The sequence below is a fragment of the Malaya genurostris genome, chromosome 3, assembly GCF_030247185.1.
Source record: "Malaya genurostris strain Urasoe2022 chromosome 3, Malgen_1.1, whole genome shotgun sequence".
In the NCBI taxonomy this organism is placed as follows: Eukaryota; Metazoa; Arthropoda; class Insecta; order Diptera; family Culicidae; genus Malaya; species Malaya genurostris.
This window is the reverse complement of record NC_080572.1, coordinates 8,085,786-8,108,367: the sequence shown is the minus strand read 5'-3', so window position 1 is coordinate 8,108,367 and position 22,582 is coordinate 8,085,786. Positions and strand designations below refer to the sequence as shown.

The 22,582-nt window shown below is 38.6% G+C and overlaps 1 protein-coding gene across 13 annotated transcripts in view; it reads left to right on the top strand.

Moving 5' to 3' along the window:
• Positions 1-22,582, top strand: part of LOC131437120 (atypical protein kinase C) — a 244,978-nt gene that overhangs the window by 156,680 nt on the left and 65,716 nt on the right. For all 13 annotated transcript variants that reach the window (XR_009230714.1, XR_009230713.1, XR_009230711.1 and 10 more), the window contains exon 4: positions 5,990-6,040. Coding sequence is in view for 5 of the 13 variants with exons in the window: in XM_058606284.1 (XP_058462267.1) it covers positions 5,990-6,040 (51 nt within the window). In the remaining 8 variants the exon portion in view is untranslated. The remainder of the gene's footprint in view (positions 1-5,989; positions 6,041-22,582) is intronic.

Genomic DNA, 22,582 nt, shown 5'->3' with positions numbered 1-22,582 from the left:
AATCTAGAAAGTTCAATCAAGAGTGTACTCTTTCTAATAATAAAACACGGAAAAATGACTATATACAGTATTTAAAATTGGCAATATTCCATATGTACGATTTTGGGTCAACGAAAAGGGTGTGAACACTAACATCTTTCATTATTCTTTATATCAAATCAATTTCAATACTATAATAGGACCATAGGTTGATTCGACAAGATGGTCCTTTCGGCAAAATGGCTTCCGGCGAAACGACTGATTGTGTCATTTCACCGAATTTATCACTTGACTGAAAATATCATGCAGAACATAAAAAAAGCTTATAAAAAATATTTTGGTTCAACAGGTTATGACTCTTAATCAAATTAATTTTTTATTTCCATATCTCATAGACGATTGAATTGTTGCCTAGACTTAACCGAAGTCTAAGTGTCTCGGCAACCCATAATCACCAAGACGATGCCGCATTAGTGTTTTTTTTGCTTTCGATCAATTCACGAAAAAGTACCGCAAAAATGTGCTCAGTCAATACAACAAAGCATATCTTTTGTTGCTTGAAACAAATGAAGTTTCCGTGCTTTTCTGGAAGTTCCGTTTTGTCGAAATACTTTTCCTTAAAATAAAACTAATGGGAAAAAACCTTGTTTCACATAGAAAAAATTTCGGATATAAGATTCAAGATAAACTTTACGAGATTAAAATAATAAAGAACAAATGTTTCAACTTTACGAAATTAATGGACAAAACCCCATATTTGGATTCCCAGATGTATAAACGGTATTGCCTGAAAAGGTGCATTCTTCCACACATTAAAGCTCATAATGGACTTTAGAATTTTGGTCTGATTTGGCAAGCTGTCACTGCAGTAGTGTTCGAAGTGTTACAATGGTATCGAGACAACGGAGCGGATTTTTGCGGAATAGAATCAATCCACCCAACTGCCTTCAATTCCGACCAATAGGAAAATACTTGGGAATTGGTAAAAAGTTGTTGAAAGTGAGTGGTAAGGTGATCGAGGATGCGACAGAGATGAAAAGCTGGTGGAATAAAATGGCGGCTCAGAATACCCAACAGAATGTCCCAATATTATCAGTAGTATTCGAAAAAAGTCATAATTTCATCGAAACCTAATCAGATTAATTTTTGACGTAGGACTACGTCTTTACTTTCTATACAGGAGTAGCTCGGCCAACTTTAAACAGATTTTCGATTAATCTAAACCTACTACTTAAAAAAATCTAAACCTACTGCTTCCTTGCACCGATTCGAGAAGATAAGATAATTTCAAATTAAAAGATGGCTTTTTGGTCAAGTGGTTCAAATGCTACACCATACTTGACGAAAAATGTTCGTAGTCGTTTTTGAGTTAATTTCAAATTAAAAGACGGCTTTTTGGTCAATTGGTTCAAATGGTACACCATACTTGACGAAAAATATTTGTAGTCGTTTTGCCCTGAAGATGAAGGTAGAACCTTCGAAACGTTGGCCGTTAACGAAAAATAAATGATTTTACGAGCAATAAAGAAACCAAGGAAGCCGTCTTTCAATTTGAAACAACATTAATTGGCCGCACCCGCATCAAATTAATTCTTAGTTAATGTTAGCGAATGCAAAACCTTGGTATAACATTCCTATCGTGGCATTTTATCTTCTTTGCAGCCGATTCATAGCGCTTAGTTGGCCCTACGATCTTTTGACACTAATAATCCTTCTGGTCGGGGCTCGAACATACGATAGCTAGTTTGTAAGATCAGTGTCCTATGCATTGAACCGCCAACCCTACAGCGTGGCTGCTCGGCCACCAACGAAAATTGATCTTCAATGTCAACTTCTCTTTCTTGGCAATCTAGATAGCCGCGTAGTGTCGGTAGCAGATATCAACTGGCTAAAAATAATACTACGGTCCATCTGTCCCGATGGTAGACCACCAAACAGGTAAGCCGTGTGACATTCGGCGGAATTATTTTCTACTAAGAATTGATCCACTGGTTTCCTGTTCCATGTCGTAAAAGGCCACTTAAACAGGAGCTCAGTCAAGGTGTATTTTCGTGCCAATGATTGAATGACTGCAGGAGCCTAAAATAAGTGTTAGTAAACGGAGCATTTGTAGGCTTTGCCCTTGCGGAGATCAAAACTCCGTGCCACCGGCAACTACGTATCCGGGTTTTTTGGTTCTCCATACATGGTTGAAGCTGTGTATGGTGAGCTAAAATTGAAGAATATTCTATCGTTTCTCACCAAATATGGTAAGGAACAATGGTCAGAGGAGTTCATCGTTCTTTCTGGAATGAACGAATCCCTTCTGTTTCTACCCTAAAAGGTTTTAGTAGATTTTTTTAGTATATGGGGTGTCGAAATTACTTCTGTTCATACATATTGCGAATCGTTCTGCATTCTTCCAGGAAAGCAGAATGGTGTCGCTTTTGTAAAATCTCAAATTCTTCTCGGGGGTTGGAGGTTTTAATAAATGTGCATTTTGGCAGATCGTTCAGCATCATGTTCCGTTTATCCTTCACTTTTCATCAGGAAAATGACAACGACAAGGCACAAATCACCAAATAGCTAGGGGAGCTTCCAGCCTATTTTTCGAGCATTTTTTCGAATAGCCTTTTAGTTTTTCGAGTTGTATTTGTGAATAGGAGATACCTATTTTATTTAACTGTTACTTCAAACATTTTTTCGACCGATTTTCAATGAATTTTATCGAAAAATTTAAAAATTTATTTTGAACCTGTTTTTAAGTAGTTTTTCGAACAGTTTTCCGAGTTTTTTTCAAGCTGTTTCCCGAGCAGTTTTTCAAACACGTTTTTCGAGCAGTTTTTGCGAGTATTTTTTTAATGAAGTTTTTTTGTATTAGTTTTTAAAGCTTTAAAAGCAGTTTTTTCAGGAGTTTTTTTTGTAGTTTTTTAACTGTATTTTTGTGTAGTTTATCTAGCAGTTTTTTCAAAGGAATTATTCCATGCGCCGTTCGGCTCACACGAGAAGAAATGATTTGCATTGAAGTACCGAATTTTTAATGTATGCCTTTATGGAAAAGGTGGCCATGCACGTCAAGAGCATTCATCGGAATTCTGCTGATTTTTCGCATTCGAAGAAAATCCTGGACGACCATAATCGTCGAGTGATTGATGATCTTGATTCCACAAGATTTGTTTCAACGTTCTTGTGTGTGAATCGGTTAACAGAATTGTCCATATTGTAGTTGTTGTCGTCTCTTAATAAAAACCTGTTCCAATCCACCTAGTGGTGTAATGATGCCTTTCTCATATTACTCATATCGAACGTAATCTAGTAAATCTAAAAATCAAAACACCGTATAGTTTCCGAACCGGAAGTAGTATCCACAACAAATTCAGGGATTCCGTATGAACCGTAAGACTTTTCCTTTGAATGTATAAAATCGATATGGGCATCATGAAAAAGGGATCTTTTTTGCTGTTTTTGACCACTATTTCCAATACTTCCGAAACCGGATTCCGAGGACGGGATTGGTTTGTTCGTTTGCTGTAGACCAAATATGACCTACAAATTGGAACAATTTTTAACCTAGTTAAAATATTTTTTTCTCTCTTTCACTTTATTGCTTTAGAAAGCGGTATAAAATATTTCACGCTCAACCCAGTAGATCCGAAACCAGAGGTCAGATCCGTATGAAATTCAGGAACTTTATATGGAACCATAAGACCTTCTACTTGACCCAAAGTTTGTGAAAATTGTTCAAACCATCTCTGAGAAAATATACTGAGTTTCATTCTGGAGTATTTGAACACTATTTTCGGTGCTTCCGGAATCGGACATCGGGAATTAGGATAACCGTGTACAAACAATGACTAACACTTGGAATAGTTTCTAGCGCAGCTTAAAATTCTTTTTACATTTTTTGTTTCGACGCTTTAAGTGACAAATTTTATTAAATTTAAATTTTTTAACACTTTTCACCCTGTCATTCCAGTGTCGAGACTTTTAAATTCTGAAAGACATCATGTGAACACAGATTGTGAAAATCGGTTTAGCCATCTCCAAGAAAAGTGAGTGACCGAAAGGGCTACATAGACATTTTGCGTACTCAACGAACTGATTCTAATGGTACATGACATTCTGACCTCGATGCAAAGATCGGTTTCCGCAGTGATTGTATAGCCTTTTCGTATGAGAAAAGCAAAAATTCCGTGAAATAATATTGCATTCTGAATATTGATTACGGAGACAAAGACTTTGTTTGAATTCCTTACTATCTCATGCTTTATTTCGATTAAACCAACTAAATAAAATCTAACAAACGAAGCGAACCTACGTTTCAGTTACTTTTGCATGTGTAAGTCAACTTAAACAGCAGCATAAAACATGTAGTAGGATTATTATTATTGTTGTTATAATTATTATCATTGTAAATCATTTCCAACAGTGTGTATGTCAATAATTGCTGTTTTAATTGACATCACAACACCACCGGCACGGTATTGCTGCACTACCGGTTGTGAATATTGCATATACATCGCTTGAAATTCCGATGTATGTTTATTTAAAAAAAAACCTACTCATTGACATTCTTTTATTCTTTCGGTCGCACTTATCGTAAGCTAGCTAGCTAGCAACACCGTGTTTTACCAAAATCACATTCGTAATATTATTTAAGTTATTTCCTGAAATGATCGCGACCAAGCCTTCAATAGCTTAATTGACATAAGAAAGACGAAATTGCTAAACGGGCAGAAGATAAACACACGAATATCCTCGAACAGTAATCAATAATTCAACAGTATCCTTTTTTATGTCCATTTAAAATATATAGAATGATAAGAATCAACTGACAGTTTATGGGATAATTCCGACGACGGTTAAACTAACAGCATCCATCAAAGTCACCCGTCAACATAAACTACTTGAGGTGGGAGTGAGGACATCTCAAGGATAAAAGTTTGAAATTCACACCTCTTTAAAAATAGAATGACTGAAGTTGAGGCTCCCCTTCATCACGCTCAAACCAAGACAATGACCACAGAGAGAGCAATAGAAATATCTCTATTAAAAGAGTGGAATAAAAAACGAACTACTTTTGAAACTGAGAACAATTTTATGTCGCAACACCGCCACCACAACCTTTACTACGATACCAATTCCACCCCTAGAGAAGTCCCTGAATAAATTGTTTCGGTCTCCACAAGTCAGCGAGATCTAGGTCACTACAGCAGTTGTACTTGGTTATTGGACGCTTAGTCGACCGAAAATTACCATTCAGACTTTAATTTTCTCTGTCAAGAATGATGAAGAATTGCGTGGAATTTTACCCTCTGTGCAAACCCATTATCGGACGAATTGCGGTGACAAATCGAGGCACTCCTTTTTATTCTGCCCGTAGCAGATTCACTGCGGTCCAATATATCTTAGTTGGTCCGTCGTGGCTGTCGTTGCCACCATTCTTGTCGGGCGGTAGTGGAGTCAATGACAAAAGACGTATAATTTAAGACCGTGAAAGCTGTCCCAATTCCTCACTACTCTACCTCTAATTCCTCTACCGCTGCTGCCGACCACCGGCAGTGACACCTCTCGGTGACAAATTGGACCCGATTTATTGCGCTCAAGTGCCTGTCTTCGAATGAATTTTCATTCGTTCGGATCCGAGTTCGCTAACCACTCGTTTCCCTCGGTCGGGCTCGGTTGGTGTAAAATCGAGAAGACACTTGACAAATTCAAAAATCCGTTTTGCTTGCCTACGAAGTCCAGAAGGGAGGACAAACCAGCCAAGCTAGACATGGAAAACTTTTCGGCCTGACACCTTACCGACGGTATTAAACGGTTCTTCGAAGTGTTCCCGAAGGTCGGGAGGGTTGAATAGATTAAACTGTAAATAGTAGTTGAGTATTTGTTCGAGCTTTCGACCAATTGTGATGAAATAGTGGGGGGAAAAGGGTGGAAACTTTATCTTGAGTTAAATTGTTGTCTCAATTGTCGCTGTGTTCGAATGGATTGAATTTTAAACGGTGTCTATTTTTGTCTCTACTTTCAGTTTTCCCAAATGCTCCGTCGGCTCCCGGGATGTCCTGCGTCGGAGAGGACCGTAAGTATCCATATGCTCTGACGAGCTAAGATGTAACGTAGAGTTATTGAAATTGGTTATGTGTCCTAGCACAAACAAGGTTAATCCCCAAATGACCATATGAATCGGCCGGTATTAGCTGAAACTTGTTTTCGTTCGGCACGTCAGGAAGGACTACATACTAATGTTCGATATTATTCTCTCTCTCTCTTCTACCTGATTACTGAATATAGTTAGTCTCTATTTTCTAAAATATCAACTGCAGTCAATTTGATACAATGCCGATATGGTACTACTAGCATCGATTCTAATATCTCAAATGAAAAAGAAAAATACTAGTCATAAATCGACCCCTTTGACGACATCGGTAAACATATGAACGCAGATGAGAATTGTGAACCAAGTGCGCCTCAAATAATATTGAGTCTGAACCACTCTCCTCCATGAATTTGTTAATATTATTCACTTACATCAGCTTCGTATAACTTTTAGAATTATGTTCAAAAATAATCTATTCGTTTTTGATGTTTAGCTAATTGAGCTGTTTGGAAATGGATTGAACGAGGGCCCCGAAAGTCGTTTATTCAAAAGCAGAATGGGTAATTTCACCTAATTAATTTTCTAATGAAAAATTTTCAAAGTACTAACTCTTTTCGTCGAAAGTAATCATTTCAGTTACTCGCGATTCAGGACAAGAATAATTTCTACTGCTTACCAGGTGTGCCAGTAAATGATGCGAGATTTCTTAAAGAGATGTTTCTGTAAACAGGGTTTAGTTAATCGTCGAAACTATTGTGTATTTTGTTTCGCTGTTGCATCACGTTTCAAAAAACCATTGCGTTTTTGTTAATTGCAAGTTAGTGTCACATACATTTAGTGATATGAACATGTCGCAGTTCTTGCTAAGTAAAGAGTATTTGCGTAAAGTGTTTAGTCATAATATTATTTTGAGAAAAACATACTTCTGAATCCCATCGAATTTTTGTTTGAGTGTTCGGGGAACATGTTCTATCGGTCGTGACTTCTGAACGTTGGTTTAAATGATTCAGGATTTCTGTGTGAAAGGCAACAATTTGGTAATGTCGAATTGCAAAGATTGTTGAACCTAAAATCAAATGGTAGTGAAATTGAAAATGAGTTACGTCATGGAAAAAATACAGGAAAATGGATTCCTCATGAGCTGTATGATGAAATTGAACCGTCTCCGTGTCCAGAGTTCAAGAAGAAGGCAATATTATATGTCGATGCATCACCAACTGATCGCAACGGACAACTTCGCATCAAACGTTTATATAGATGTTCCAGAATTAAAAGTTCGTGTAAAAAGGTTTGGATGAGACCATTGAAGCGGTTTCTTGTTGTCAAATTCTTATTCAATCTTAAAGTTTGAAATGAGCGTAACAGATCTAGTGCTGGTGTAATAGAATGGGGCCGTGAACGGCTAATGTATTTTCCATGTAAAAGCATTTTAATTTCGGTGAGTGTCTGAGTTTTCGGTCAATATTCGGTTTGTGGTCACTAAATTAAATTTCCGGAATGGAATGTGACAACCATTGGATCTTCAAACTTGGGCAATGGACCAATAGTAGCTTTCAAACGAGCCTGAGCTTGTGGGAATTGGTTTCAGAAAAAATTAGGCGGAGAGAAAAAATGGCGTTTTGTCGGTTACGTCACTTATACAATTATATCTCCGAAACCGGAAGTCATTCAATCTTCGAACGTGATCAAAGAACAAACAATAGATTTCAAACAAACCTTAGCTTGTTGAAACCTGTTCTGCCATCTCCAACATTTATATTTGAGATTGAATTATTTTCAAAGTCATTTAAAAACCCCAAATCGTTATACTTCGGCTGAAAGTAAATTTTAAAAACTCGATACTCGATTTAAAAACCAATTCAAAATAATTTTTTAGAAGAAGACTCTGTGAAAAGATTTGATGGGATTGGGAATTGAACTTAGGTAGGCTGCATGGGTGAGCAGGTTCAGATTCATAGAGTAGACGTAGAATATCCGATCAAATTTTCATTTACAATCCCGATCAAACTATTCAACCGAAAAGCTAACGTTAGTTTACAGCCACTTCCCTTCGGATGCTGGTCGAGAATGTTTCCAAAATCCACATCCCAATCATACTGCTTTTCGGCTCCCTAGTTCATTACAAAAATAGCAGAATACCAGCAGAATAGCCAGCAGCTGTCAGCAGTTTTCAAAATTTCTACTCACCAACCACAACTAATGCAAGTGAATGTAATTCAGATTAGTTCCACCGGAGGTAACGTTCTCTAGCAAAATATAACACTGTAATGACCGCCAATTTCCTGACCGGGTCATTCTGATGCTGCAGCATCATAAATTAGCGCACACTTGGACACGCGCTGACTGACATTTAGCGATGGAAATTAAATCCACTGGTTAAGTATGCCCGCTTTTGACGGGGGTGGATTCGAGTCACTTTACGGTGGCTATCAGCAATGAGTAACCTTCTAGTCGCTCCTCCCTTGCGCATCAATCATTCGTCGCTCGTTCTCGATCTCCAGCAAATTGAACCTACGTCCTTTCGAAGGCACCGCACCACGAGCTTTGCATTGAATTTGAATTTAATTTCATAGAATGAATTAATTTATGGGTTCCTGGGGATAGTGATCCAGGTCCGGTTGTTCAGAGCCCGCTGCGCTCGGGTTCGCATTTAGTGCTAATAATCGCATGCTAAACATACTGGCCTCTCGCACATCCTACAGGCGAAGTACGCAAACACGTTGGGTACGAAGAGTTTCAGCGGTCATAAACTTGAATAATTATATTCGCACTGTTTCCGCTGACTGCTGCAATGTCCTTATGAACTGACTAAACCGATCCCGCACGCGGCCAATGTCGTGTCTGGTGTCAGTGACGGCACACTACGATAGACCACCCGCTCTAATTATTCCTGTTATTCCGATGTTACTGAATGCTGGTGTGTTTCCTGAATCAGACCGGACGGGAGGAAGAGTAAGAGTGACAGAGAGAAAATGAATGTATCGTTGCCTTGCCATTTCCTGTTTCTAGTTCGGATACAAGTACGGGTTAGAGCAGGTCTTGAAGAAGACAATTTTTGCGCTATCGATTGAAAAATTGAGTGTCGAGTATTAAAAGTTTAAAAGGGTATAGCCGGGTTTTCATACAAAAACTGCCCCCAAACAGAACAAAAATTGATATACGCTGTTTGAAAGGGTTTATATTGGAGATGATTCTCCCAAAATTTCAACCCTTTAACTTTAGGATGGTTCTTCTGATTTTCATTTTATTTATTTTTTTTCAAAAACCTCTTTAGCAAACAATTGAAAAAAAATCAGGAATATTTTAGAAATTATGGGAATTTTTCATAAGGTATTTCATGTGAAAAAAATGTTCAAAATTTTCGATTTTTTTTAAATCTCACTTACAGTTCTGGTACCACTCTAGAACTTACATAAAAAATAAATCGTTTATGAGTACATTACGCTGGGTATAATATCAGACTTTAAAAAAATAATTCATTCGGAGAAGCATGCGTCTACATCAAATTGTCACCATCCGATGGAGACGCATGGTAATTGGTTCTAAAATCATATATCACATGCCCTTAGAACTAAATACCATGTGTTTCCATTTATAACTTGAGTTCAGGGCTTAAGAAAGAATTTTCATAAGGAAGGACCCGTGAGAGAAACATGAATCAGAACTAATGAATTGACAAATAAACTGAAGTCTTTTTATGCGAGCTTACGTACCGCATAAAAATAAAACCGCATAACTCAGAAAATTCGCATAAAAAAAACCGCATAACTCTAAAACTTCGCATAAAAAAACCGCATAACTCTGAATCTTCGCATAAAAACCGCAGAAGGGAAACCGCATAACTCTGAAAATTGATTCAGTAATAGCCGTTCAACCGAGAAGGTTGTGTATAGAAGCGTACAGTTTAATAACGCTGGTTGGTTTACACGCGTTAAATACGACAACGGTTGAACTACAGGTAGAGACCTGTTGGCAGCAGCCGTTAAAACGTATAGTCGTGCTGCATAAGAGAGCCCTAGTGCTGGGCCAAGCTGGTGAAGGAAACAACAAAGGGCGTTTCCCAAACTCTACCCAGGCCGCAATATACAGCCACAAGTGCTGAGCAGGAGAGTGCAAAGGCACATCGAAGAGGAAGAGTGCAAAGGCACATAGAAGCAGGAGAGTGCAAAGGCACACCGGTGCGAAGGCACTTCGGTGCAGAAGCATATCGGTGCGGAGCACAAGGAAGAAGGAGACAAGACAACTCGGTCTTTCCACTGCCATACAACACGCAGGTATACACCGGTGACCTGCGCTGGTTACAGCTGGCGAAGACGAAAGCAAATCGGAATTCGAGTGGTGCTGGATGTCAGGTAGCAGTAGCATCACATCATATTCTATCGCTACAGTGAGCTTCAGCATTGTATCAACGTCCAGATACATCCAACAAGAACATCTAGAGCAACGAGGATCTACACGGCAGTGCAACGGAGATAGACAACAATTTCAAGGTAGAAGTTTTTTCTTTTCCTTTTGATTGAGTACTGTGTAGTGTTGGTTTCAAATTTTATTTTAAAGTTTAGTTAAAAATTTTAATGTAATGGATGAATCCATGGACGTAAATCCTAGCATGAATCCGATACCCCCACGAACGAAAAAATATCAGGAGAGCTCTTCTGGGCCTTGGATAGTCTTTTTTAGACGTATATCAAAGCCATTAAACATTTTTCAAATTAATAAAGGTTTGACATCACGATACTCTTCAATCAAAGAGATCATAAAAGTAAATAACGATAAAATTCGTGTTGTGGTAAATAATTTGAAACACGCGAATGATATTGTCTCTTCGGAACATTTCAATAAAGAGTATAAAGTTTACATACCCTCCAAAGATGTCGAAATTGACGGTGTTGTTACCGAAGCGAGTCTTTCGGTAGATGATTTACTCAAGCATGGTGTTGGTCGTTTCAAGAACTCTATGCTTGAGGGTGTGAAAATACTGGAGTGCAAACAACTGTACTCAGTAGTTCATGAAGAGGAAAAAAAAGTTTATCGCCCATCAGACTCGTTTCGAGTGACATTTGCCGGGTCTGCGTTGCCGTCCCATGTCTATGTCGATAAAATTCGCCTCCCTGTTCGGCTTTTTGTTCCAAATGTAATGAATTGTACGAACTGCAAAAAATTCGGCCACACAGCTACTTACTGTAGTAATAAACCAAAATGTATTAAGTGTGAAGGGCCTCATAAAGATAATGATTGCAACAAGGAAATTGAAAAATGTATTTATTGTGGGAATAGTCCTCATGATGATATTTCAGTATGCACTGCATTTAAAGTGCACAAAGACAAAATTAAGCTTTCTTTAAAAGCACGGTCTAAGCGCACATATGCAGAAATGCTTAAAACGGTCATTGATGTCCCTCCTTTGGAAACCGAAAACGGGTTTTCAAATCTAGAGGAACCAGAGGACTCTGACTCTGACGAAAATAGTGAAGGTAATTCGTTTATCACTACCCAAGGGTCAGTTAAGAGAAAGAAGTCTTCCTCCAAATTACCAAAAAAGACACCTAAAATTTCATCTTCAAAAAAAGATCCCCGTGTTAAACAAAAAAAGTCAAAACCAAAGACTGTGCCTCCTGGTTTGTCAAATTCACAAACCAATCCAGGATCTAGTACAGAAAAAGATAATAATCCAGTGGGCTCCATTTCACAGCCACCAACAGGATTACTGAAGTTTTCGGAAATTGTTGAATGGATTTTCTCAGCATTCAATATATCTGAACCCTTAAAGACCCTCATAATGGCATTCCTTCCAATAGCTAGAACCTTTTTGAAGCAGTTATCAGCTCAATGGCCAATTGTCTCAGGTTTTGTATCTTTTGATGGATAATTTATCACCCGCCGCAAATGATACAATCACTGTCCTGCAGTGGAATTGTCGAAGCATCATGCCAAAACTTGATTCATTTAAAATATTATTGCATAGTCAAAAATGTGATGTATTTGCTTTATGCGAAACATGGCTTACTTCAAACATAGCTTTAAATTTTAATGATTTTAACATTATACGTCTCGATAGAGACTCTCCGTATGGTGGAGTGCTTTTGGGAATTAAGAAATGCTATTCCTTTTATAGATTAAACATCCCTTCAACTTCTAGTATAGAAGTTGTTGCTTGCCAAATAAACATTAAAGGCAAAGATATTTGCATAGCTTCGGTTTATATTCCTCCAAAAGCACAAGTTGGACAGCAACAGCTTAATGAAATGGTTGAAGCCCTTCCTGCACCACGATTGATTCTGGGGGATTTAAATTCGCACGGTATTATGTGGGGTTCCGTTTACAATGATAGCAGATCATCTTTAATACAAAACATTTGTGACAATTTTAGCATGACGGTATTAAATATGGGTAGCATGACACGGATCCCAAGACCTTCGGCACGCCCAAGTGCATTAGATCTATCTCTTTGCTCAACATCAATTCGACTAGATTGCACCTGGAAAATACTGCCTGATTTACACGGTAGCGATCATTTACCAATCATCATCTCAATTAGCAGTAGCAATTGCATTGCTACTTCCGCTAGTATTCCATATGATTTGACAAAAAATATCGACTGGATTAAATACCAAAGTAGTATCTCTAGTATTTTGAATTCAATGGAAGAGCTCCCTCCACTTGAAGAATATGACTTCCTCATTTGTTCGATTCTGGAGGCAGCAGAACAATCCCAAACTAAACGCTTTCCTGGGCCAACGACTAACAGAAGGCCTCCCAACCCCTGGTGGGACAAAGAGTGCTCAGAGGCTAAACTCGCAAAACAAAATGCTTGCAAGACGTTTCTAAAACGGGGAGGAGGAACTCCTCAGAATTTGGAAAAACTTATGGTTTTAGAAACCAAGTACAAGAGCATACTTCGAGCCAAAAAATGTAGCTATTGGAGACATTTTGTCGAAGGTTTGTCAAGAGATACCTCAATGAGCACTCTTTGGAACACGGCCAGACGAATGAGGAATCGTAACGTGGGCAATGAGAGTGATGAATACTCGAACCGATGGATATTTGACTTTGCTAGGAAAGTTTGCCCAGATTCTGTTCCTACGCAGAGCATTATACGGGAATCTCCTCCAAATAATGGTTTTATTAATAACCCATTTTCAATGATGGAATTTTCTATAGCACTCTTGTCTTGTAACAATAACGCTCCAGGGTTGGACAGAATTAAATTCAACTTGGTGAAGAATCTGCCCAACCTCGCAAAAAGACGTTTGTTGGAATTGTTCAACAAGTTTCTTGAGCAAAATATTGTTCCACCTGACTGGAGACAAGTGGAAGTTATCGCCATTCAAAAACCGGGGAAACCAGCTTCCAATCACAACTCATATAGACCCATTGCGATGTTGTCCTGCATCAGAAAATTGTTCGAAAAAATTATTCTACGACGTCTCGACACTTGGGTCGAGACGAACGGTTTGTTGTCAGATACTCAGTTTGGCTTCCGTAGAAATAAAGGGACGAATGATTGCCTTGCATTACTTTCGTCTGACATCCAAATTGCCTTCGCTCAAAAGCAACAAATGGCATCTGTATTTTTAGACATTGAAGGAGCATTTGATTCAGTTTCCATTGATGTTCTTTCAGACAAGCTTCACCAAGCGGTTATAAATAATTATTTGCACAACCTTTTGTCAGAGAAACACATGCATTTTTCACATGGCGATTTGGCAACACTCAGAAATAGTTACATGGGTCTCCCGCAAGGCTCATGCCTCAGTCCGCTCCTCTATAATTTTTACGTAAATGACATTGACAGCTGTCTAGTAACCCCATGTACACTAAGACAATTGGCAGATGATGGCGTGGTTTCAGTTACTGGACCCAAAGCTATTGATCTGCATAAACCATTGCAAGATACCTTAGATAACTTGTCCGATTGGGCTGTTCATCTTGGTATCGAATTCTCTGCGGAGAAAACAGAGTTAGTCGTCTTTTCAAGAAAGCATGATCCCGCGCAGCTTCAGCTCCATATGATGGGAAGAATGATCAAACAGGTTTTAACTTTTAAATACCTCGGGGTGTGGTTCGATTCCAAATGCACGTGGGGAGGACACATTAGGTTTCTGATAACAAAATGCCAACAAAGAGTAAATTTTCTTCGAACAATAACAGGATCTTGGTGGGGTGCTCATCCGGAAGATCTAATAAAATTGTATCAGACAACGATACTTTCAGTGATGGAATATGGATGCGTTTGCTTTCGTTCCGCTGCAAACTCTCATATTATCAAACTGGAGCGAATTCAGTATCGTTGTTTGCGAATTGCTTTAGGGTGCATGCATTCGACACATACAATGAGTCTTGAAGTTCTGGCGGGAGTTCTTCCATTAAAAGATCGATTTTGGTAGCTTTCATCACGCCTGCTAATAAGATGTGAGGTGCTGAATCCCATGGTAATTAATAATTTCGAACGACTAGTCGAGCTTCGATCTCAAACAAAATTCATGACAGTATATTTTAACCATATGTCACAGGAAATCAACCCTTCAAGATATATTCCTATCAGTGTCAGCCTCCTAAATGTCCCTGACTCAACTTTATTTTTCGATACATCCATGCAGCGCGAAGTGCGTGGAATCCCGGATCATCTACGTTCGACGGAAATCCCAAAAATATTTTCAAGTAAGTTCAGGCATATTGACTCTGAGAAAATGTTTTACACGGACGGATCGCGAATTGAAGAAGCGACAGGGTTTGGTATGTTCAACAATAATGTTTCGGCCTCATTTAGGCTTCAAGAACCTGCATCTGTTTATATAGCAGAGCTAGCAGCAGTTCATTATAGTTTGAGTGTAATCGTCACATTATCTCCAAACCATTATTTCCTCTTCACAGATAGTCTGAGTGCAATTGAAGCCATTCGCTCAAACATGACTGGCAAGACTGAACCGTTTTTCCTGGGCAAAATAAAACAGTGCCTGAACGACATATTGAACAATAATTATCTAATCACTATAGTCTGGGTCCCGGCTCATTGCTCCATTCCTGGCAATGAAAGAGCCGATATTTTAGCCAAACGTGGTGCTATTGAGGGTGAAATTTATGAGAGACCAATTGCTTTCAACGAATTCTATAGCTCGTCTCGCCAAAGAACACTTGCCAGCTGGCAAGCTTCTTGGGATAAAGATGATCTGGGTCGGTGGATGCACTCAATTATTCCGAAAATATCGACAAAGGCATGGTTCAGGGGACTGGATGTGAGTAGAGATTTCATTCGTGTGATGTCCAGACTCATGTCCAATCACTACACGTTTGATGCACATCTCCTTCGAATTGGGCTCTCCGAGACTAATCATTGTGCTTGTGGCGAAGGTTATCGAGATATTGATCATGTCGTTTGGACATGCGTGGAGTATCGTGATGTCAGATCTCAACTAATAAATTCTTTGCGTACCCAAGGTAGACTATCCAATATCCCAGTTCGAGACATTCTTGCTTGTCGTGACCTTTCATACATGAAACTTATTTATCATTTCATAAAGAAAACTGGAGTTTCAATTTAATAAAGGCCCCTTTCAAGACTTAGTTCTGATCCCAGCTGCGTCCATGAGTTCAACCAATAGCTAAATTAGAATAAAAATAATGTAATGATACAAACAAACTCGAAACAGTTTATGAAATTATTAACAAAATGTCTGAAAATAACAGCTTATTTTATAATTTATAGAAGTTAATCGTTTGGTTCAAATAATATTTCCGAGTAGATTTCATAATTAATGACGAGTTACCTAAGATGATATTTAAGTAATAAGAGAATATGTTTTAATAAATGCAAAACGTTGTGACTATGTTAGAATTAAATTAGGATAAGAATATTATGTAAAAGTGATGCTACGGCGAAGAAAAACTTATGTAAACTGCCTTAAGAAATAAACGTATTTATGAAAAAAAAACTCTGAAAATTCGCATAAAAAAAATCGCATAACTCTGAAACTTCGCATAAAAAAGTCGCATAAAAAACCGCATAAAAAGACCTCAGTGTATTTAGGTTTTAATATACGGTTTAAAGTTTTTATTCATGAACTGATAAGTCGTCTTACATTTATTGTATTCAAATCAAATAATAACTATATTTAGTGAAAATTCTAAAGGACAATTAAATAATAGTTCTTTTGCAGAAAAAAGTATTCCTGGATACCAAGCGCAAAATCAAGGAAAATTCAAAACCAAGCGAAATCTAAAAAACTTTCAGTTCTAAGGTAAAAAGTTCGACGACGTTCTACATCACTTGGAAACTGCTCAACAAGACAGCTAAAGTCAAACGGGTTAAGCTCATAAAGACGGATTAATCAAACTGAGATCGGACTGACAGTAAATCCGTCGAAACAAAATGTATGAGAGGGAAAGGCTTAAAAATATAACATCTTCCCACTCGAATAATGGTGTGTGGAGATCCACCTATCATACGTACAGTTGAAATTGGACAACTACGATCGGTAGGGCATGTCATCAGAATAACAGAGAGCACACATTTGATAATGGTTCTTAAATGTGATTCGGAAGGCTCAAGAAAAAGAGAAGCATAGCGAGCAAGGGGGACGATCAAATGGGGGCAAAAAGTGGTCATAGTCTGAGCTGTATGGAGACGACATCTAGATACATAATAATAGGGCTTGAGCTGATACGTGAGAAAAGTACTCCACGAAACACCAGAAAAAGGCCACTAAGTGCAAGTAAATTAGATGAACTAGGGTAACAGAGGTATTTTGGCCCACTTTAAGATTGATTTTATTTTGGCCCACTTTGTAAAAATATCCCCCAAATGTTATAATATCTTTGAAAACCTCTTCCGCAATAGGTAATTTAATGTGATTAGCTTCAAATTGATGCAACATGGGTTACTTAACATCGATAAAATCCGATGAAATTGATAAAGTTTGTTAGGTGGGCCAAAATATATGAAGTGGCCAAAATACCTCTGTTACCCTATATTTGCGAAAGCGTTTGAAATTCAATTTTAACACACAGCTTAGTTTCTCATTCATTCTTAGTTCATACATATTTCGATTAAAGCAATAAAACAATACGATTTTCCGAAACTGTTTTATAAAGGGGTTTTATAAAAGGGGCAAAAAACTGAAAATATTAAGTTTAAAAGAACATGTTGTTTGTACAGAAAATCGACGATGCGAATTAATACGTTCTTTCTGTATCTTCAGAACTTGCTGCAGGCGCTTCGTCTTGATTGTTATCTGGTTTATAGTATTTCTTAGGACTGCTAATAGCTAACCTCGAAACCTCCAGACCATCCCGCAAGATGTTGAAGTTAGAAACGAATTACAACCGTCTGCTGGGACACATGTTTACTAATGCATTCCCTACATCATTGTTTGGTAAATCGAGCCAGGCGTGCGGGCGTGTGCAAATAACATAAGGAATAAAATTCTTTTATCATTATTAATTACGTCAATACTCAAGCCTTGAACTCAAGTTGTAGATGCAAACACATGGTATTTAGTTCTAAGGGCATGTGATATATGAATTTAGACCTAAATACCATGCGTCTCCATCGGATGATGACAATTTGATGGAGACGCATGCTTTTCCGAATGCATTATTTTTATAAAGTCTGATATTATACCCGTCCACGTCCACAATGCATAGGACGCTGGTCTTACAAGCCAGTATGTTCGTATGTTCGAGCCCCGACCTGGAAGGATTCTTAGTGTCAGTAGGATCTATAGTACTAGCCATGCATTTATTCTGTACACTAAGAATCGGCTGCGAAGTCTGTTGAAACAGAAAGGCCAAATTCCACCACAGGAATGTAATGCCAAGACTTTGCTTTGCTAATGTACTTATAAATGATTTATTTTTGATGTAAAATCAAGAGTGGTATCAAAATTGTAAGTGCGATTAAAAAAATTTGAAAAATTTGAACTTTTTTTTTCACATGAAATACAATTTAAAAATTTCTGAAAAAAATCAGAGACGTTTCCCATAATTCCTAAAATATTCCTGATTTTTTTCAATTTGTTTGCCAAAGAGGTTTTTGAAAAATTAAATAAAATGAAAATCAGAAGAACCATCCTAACTCCACCAATGTGGCAGTTAAAGGGTTGAAATTTTGGGAGAATCATCTCCAATATAAACCATTTCAAACATCGTATATCAATTTTTGTTCTGTTTGGGGGCAGTTTTTGTATGAAAACCCGGTTATACCCTTTTGAATTAGCTTATAAACACGGAAATAAAACTGATAATTTTGGATTCTGTGCTTTGTGGAAGATCGTCAAGGGAAGCAGAAGATCTAAGTATACGCAAAAGGACAAAGTATGCTAGAAATGAGGCTCACCAGAACGGGAAGTACATCAGTACATCAGCAATAAAAAAAGGAAAGACCGAAAAGTACATCAGGGTAACCGCTTGGGAGCCGTCAATGCAGACTTAAATGTTCCTCTCTTGGAGGAAGTCTTACAGAAAGGTGTCCATTCGTCCGTTTATGCCTCAGCAAACCAGTTATCTAAGGATCCCGGTGGACAGTGCTGTATGCTTTCGCGATACCAATACAGAGTGCATCAACGTGAAATCCCTGGTTGATTTTATCTAGGATTGTATCGCAGAGTGCCCCAAGATGGGCACCTGTCACTTTTCCTTGGCGGAAGCCAAATTGGATATGGTGTAGTAAATTGCGCTCTTCAAGAAAGGAGACTAGGTGCCTATTTACCTGTCTCTTCATTGTTATTTATTTCTACGCAGGAGAGTAAACTGATTGGTCGGGAGTTATTCTGGATGCTTGCGGATGACCCTGCGTTGTTCGTGGTCAGGGGATTTCTGAGTGCCTTCCTGCGGGTACGGACAGCTGCTGCCACTGCTGGGGATCACCGTTTGGGCGGATAGGCAGTGGTTCTCGAAATGTGTTTCTTAGCCGCCCTGAGGGTTGTATTCTCCTACTCCTCCACCTAGGGATCCCAGTCAGGGGGAACTAGGACCTCGATGTTGTCTTCGTACTCCTTCCGAACTTTACTCGGTGAGTGATCCATCTTATCCTCCATGATCGAGGGAGGGACATGCTTGTCTAGTGAGACGCGATATATACGACGTTTTATAGGTACAAAACTATTTCTTGACAAATCTACCAACATCTTAAGTTATTTGCAGTGCCTAAGCGAAAAAAGAGCAAAATAAACCGATTGAATGAAAACTCACAGAAAAAATGTACGGAATGAAAAAAATCGCACGATACTGGACTTGATCCTGTATTCATATGCAGTTCGTTCATACGCGTATTCAAATTCCTCTATCATTGACTGTAGTGGAGACGATTCCAAAACAGCACAAAGTTGTAAGCAGCGTACATCGAATGCATCCCAATCCTGCTCGCCTCATGACTGATAATTTCTATCCAGTACACCTTCCCTGTCCACCATATCCAAAGTAGTCTTCCCGCTCTTTTATTTCAATCCACTCGAGAACCGGGCATTCAATTTGTGGAATTTGACCTTTCTGTTTCAACAGACTTTGTAGCCCGATTCTTAGCGTACAGAGTCATTGCATGTCAAGTACTACGATCCTATGACACCCAGGGACTCGAACATACCACAACTGACTTCTAAGACCAGCGCCATATGCATCGATCCGCCAACCCGGACCTCAAGCGCCGGGACTGTTTCGATTGCGTTTTGTTTCAAAATTAGGATTACATATTTCTAACCTTACGTAATGTCGGTCGTTGTTATGACGGAAAATGTATGACTAATGGCTGATCTCATATTCTGACAATTTTTCATCCACTTCAAACAAATTAGATGGGTACGATCAAATGGTCCTATGATGGTTTGACCATTTCGAAACCCTTCTGATTCCATCATATGCAGATCACGAACTTATCTACGAGAATATTTCGCTTAGTCGTCGATTTGATCGGCTTACCGGTTTCAAGAACGGCATCTTTTTTTATGTAACTCCATTAACATTTTGAACATATGTTCAAAATCAGGCGAACGTTATTTGAAACATTTTGATTCAATTCTAATTCTGAATCCATCGTCGATAGAATATAGAAATATTATATTAAATTGAAAAACTGAATAAATTAACAAACTAATACAATATAAAATTACTAAAAGCATTGAAGTACAAAATTATTACTCTCTTTTAGAGAAAAATGCTTCTGAGTTAACTAACTAACTAACTGAGATTCGAGAAAAATTCGAAAACGGCCGAAAGTTATAGATTTCCAGCATTCGTTAAATTACATTCGCCGTATCTTGAGAATGCTAGCACTAAGCAAAATTTTGTTCAACACAATTTCGAGTGGAGAAATCATTCGAAATGGTGTAAAATGTTCGATATGAGGAAGAGTTAAAAAAAATTGATTAATCCGACAGCTCCTGTGGCTAGTTCATCAACTCTCTAAAGTTCACAAGAAAATCCAATTTTTTTTTTAAAAACGTTATGAACAGTGCTTGCAGGAAAATCAAGCTTTTTGGCAAGTTTTTTACTGAATTCGATTTTACCTAGAGCTGAAAATTCCTAGCGATCACCACGCTGTCAACGCGTACGTTATTTGTAAGCATAAATCTTGTCTCATTTTTATATAGCCACCATCCACAGCGGGTGATGCATAGATGCATTTTTCTTTTCCCCGACACTATGGCGTTTCATCAAGTTCCGGTTGTATCGACCACTGTTGTTTCGATAGATAATAGTAGTATTCAGCAAATAGATGATGTCCCCTTTCAACGCTATAAATTATCATTGACATCAACGCAAAATGCGCGGAAAGTTTTCAATAACAAATGTCTTCATAAGAAACAGCCTAATGCAATACAAAAAATATTTAAACATGACTAACAAGTATGAGGACGATTATTTAATTACTAAACAGTGATAACTATTGCAATGAAAAATGGTGATTCCATTCTCTGACTTCCCAAAAGAGAACCACATAATAGCAATACCGACAAACGTTTGTATGTAGTTTCTGAGTTTTAATTAAATTTTCATCATGATTTGAAGCCGCCCACTGTAGCACAACTTTCTCGGGGTAGCAAGCGGTTCTTTGTGAAGGAAAACTTTTTTCTTCGTCTCCCCAAACCACTGTAGTCGACCAACTCAGTCCGTTCCGCACTAATGTGTGAACTGTTTCAGTGCGTGTGTGCACGCCGGTAAAGCACGGAACTACATTCCATTCCAGTGGTGCACCGGCATTGACATTGATTGGATGCGAAATTTAATTACTGACCGGGTTTTGCAACGTATGAAGCCGTGCTTTCGCCAGGCGTGAAAAAAAAGCGAACCTTTGGCAACCCGGCCATATAACCGTATATAACCTGGGCCAATCAACCAAATTGCAGCGACATAAATGGGCCGAGAGCCTTTGTGCGAAGCGAGAATCGGGCCCGAAACAAAAACTTCAATTACGAGTTGATAATCAATCCACCGGAGATGCAATCACATCCGATACTGAACCACTGAACCACGCAGTTCGGAAGGAATAAAGGTATCATCATTTAGCTCTGGAATGCTGTTGATGAGTTCGATTTAACTCCTATACGATTGGCCGGTAGCACTGAGATTGGATTGCCGGTGGCTGGGGAAGGACGGTGAGTCCCGGCATCGCTTTAATTGAGCGGAATTCACTGGTGAATGGCGATAATTCGGGGTCAGCGTTTGTATTGCTCGTGACTAGTTGCAAGCCAATTGTGCAATTTTGCTCATTTGCAAACAGCCATTCGGGGAAAGAAATCATTATGCAATTTACAATTGGCCGATGAATGTGATTGTGTGGCGATTTGCTTTGATTGTTTTCGCTTAAGCGTTGCTGATGCGAAAAGCACTTTTAACTTGCTTTTGAATATGTGGAGCAGTTATTCTCCATCAAGGCCGAGTTACTCTGAAAATGGGTAAATCTTTACGAAAAAACCATCATCGCTATGCATTCATCTTCTCTTGAAATCATTGCTTTTATTCATATTTTCATAATGTAAATGATCTACATTATGAAAATATGTGTAACTTTGGAATGCGAAATACATTCTTAGCTACTATTTCCATTATCAATAGTATTCAGATCTTTTTTAATCAAGTGACAAAGGACAATACCCAACAAATTGAACGAATTGTAGATATGAAGATAATCTTATCTCGAGCCGCCGCTCTTCAGTCTCTCTGTACTTCTGCTGCGCGCGTTTCCCCCTCGATTGCACACATCCAGAGAGTGCGACCTTTTTCAGGCTCTCTACTGAGCCGCACGCAGGCCATTTGCTCGTCCGGCATTCTTACTACATGTCTAGTCCAATGTAGTTCTAAAGCCTTCGATTATCAGCATGTTTGGTACAGTATGCGTCAGCACCATTCTCTTCGCCGAATGTAGAAAGCAACTTTTCGCTCAAATCCGCGGAGAACTTGAAAATCTACCTCCTTCAATGACCATACCCCATAGCCGTTAAAGTCAACAGGCAATATCAATGATTTGTATAGAGCAAGTTTTGTACATGTCTGCATGCTCGAGAATGCCGGACGAGCAAATGGCCTGCGTGC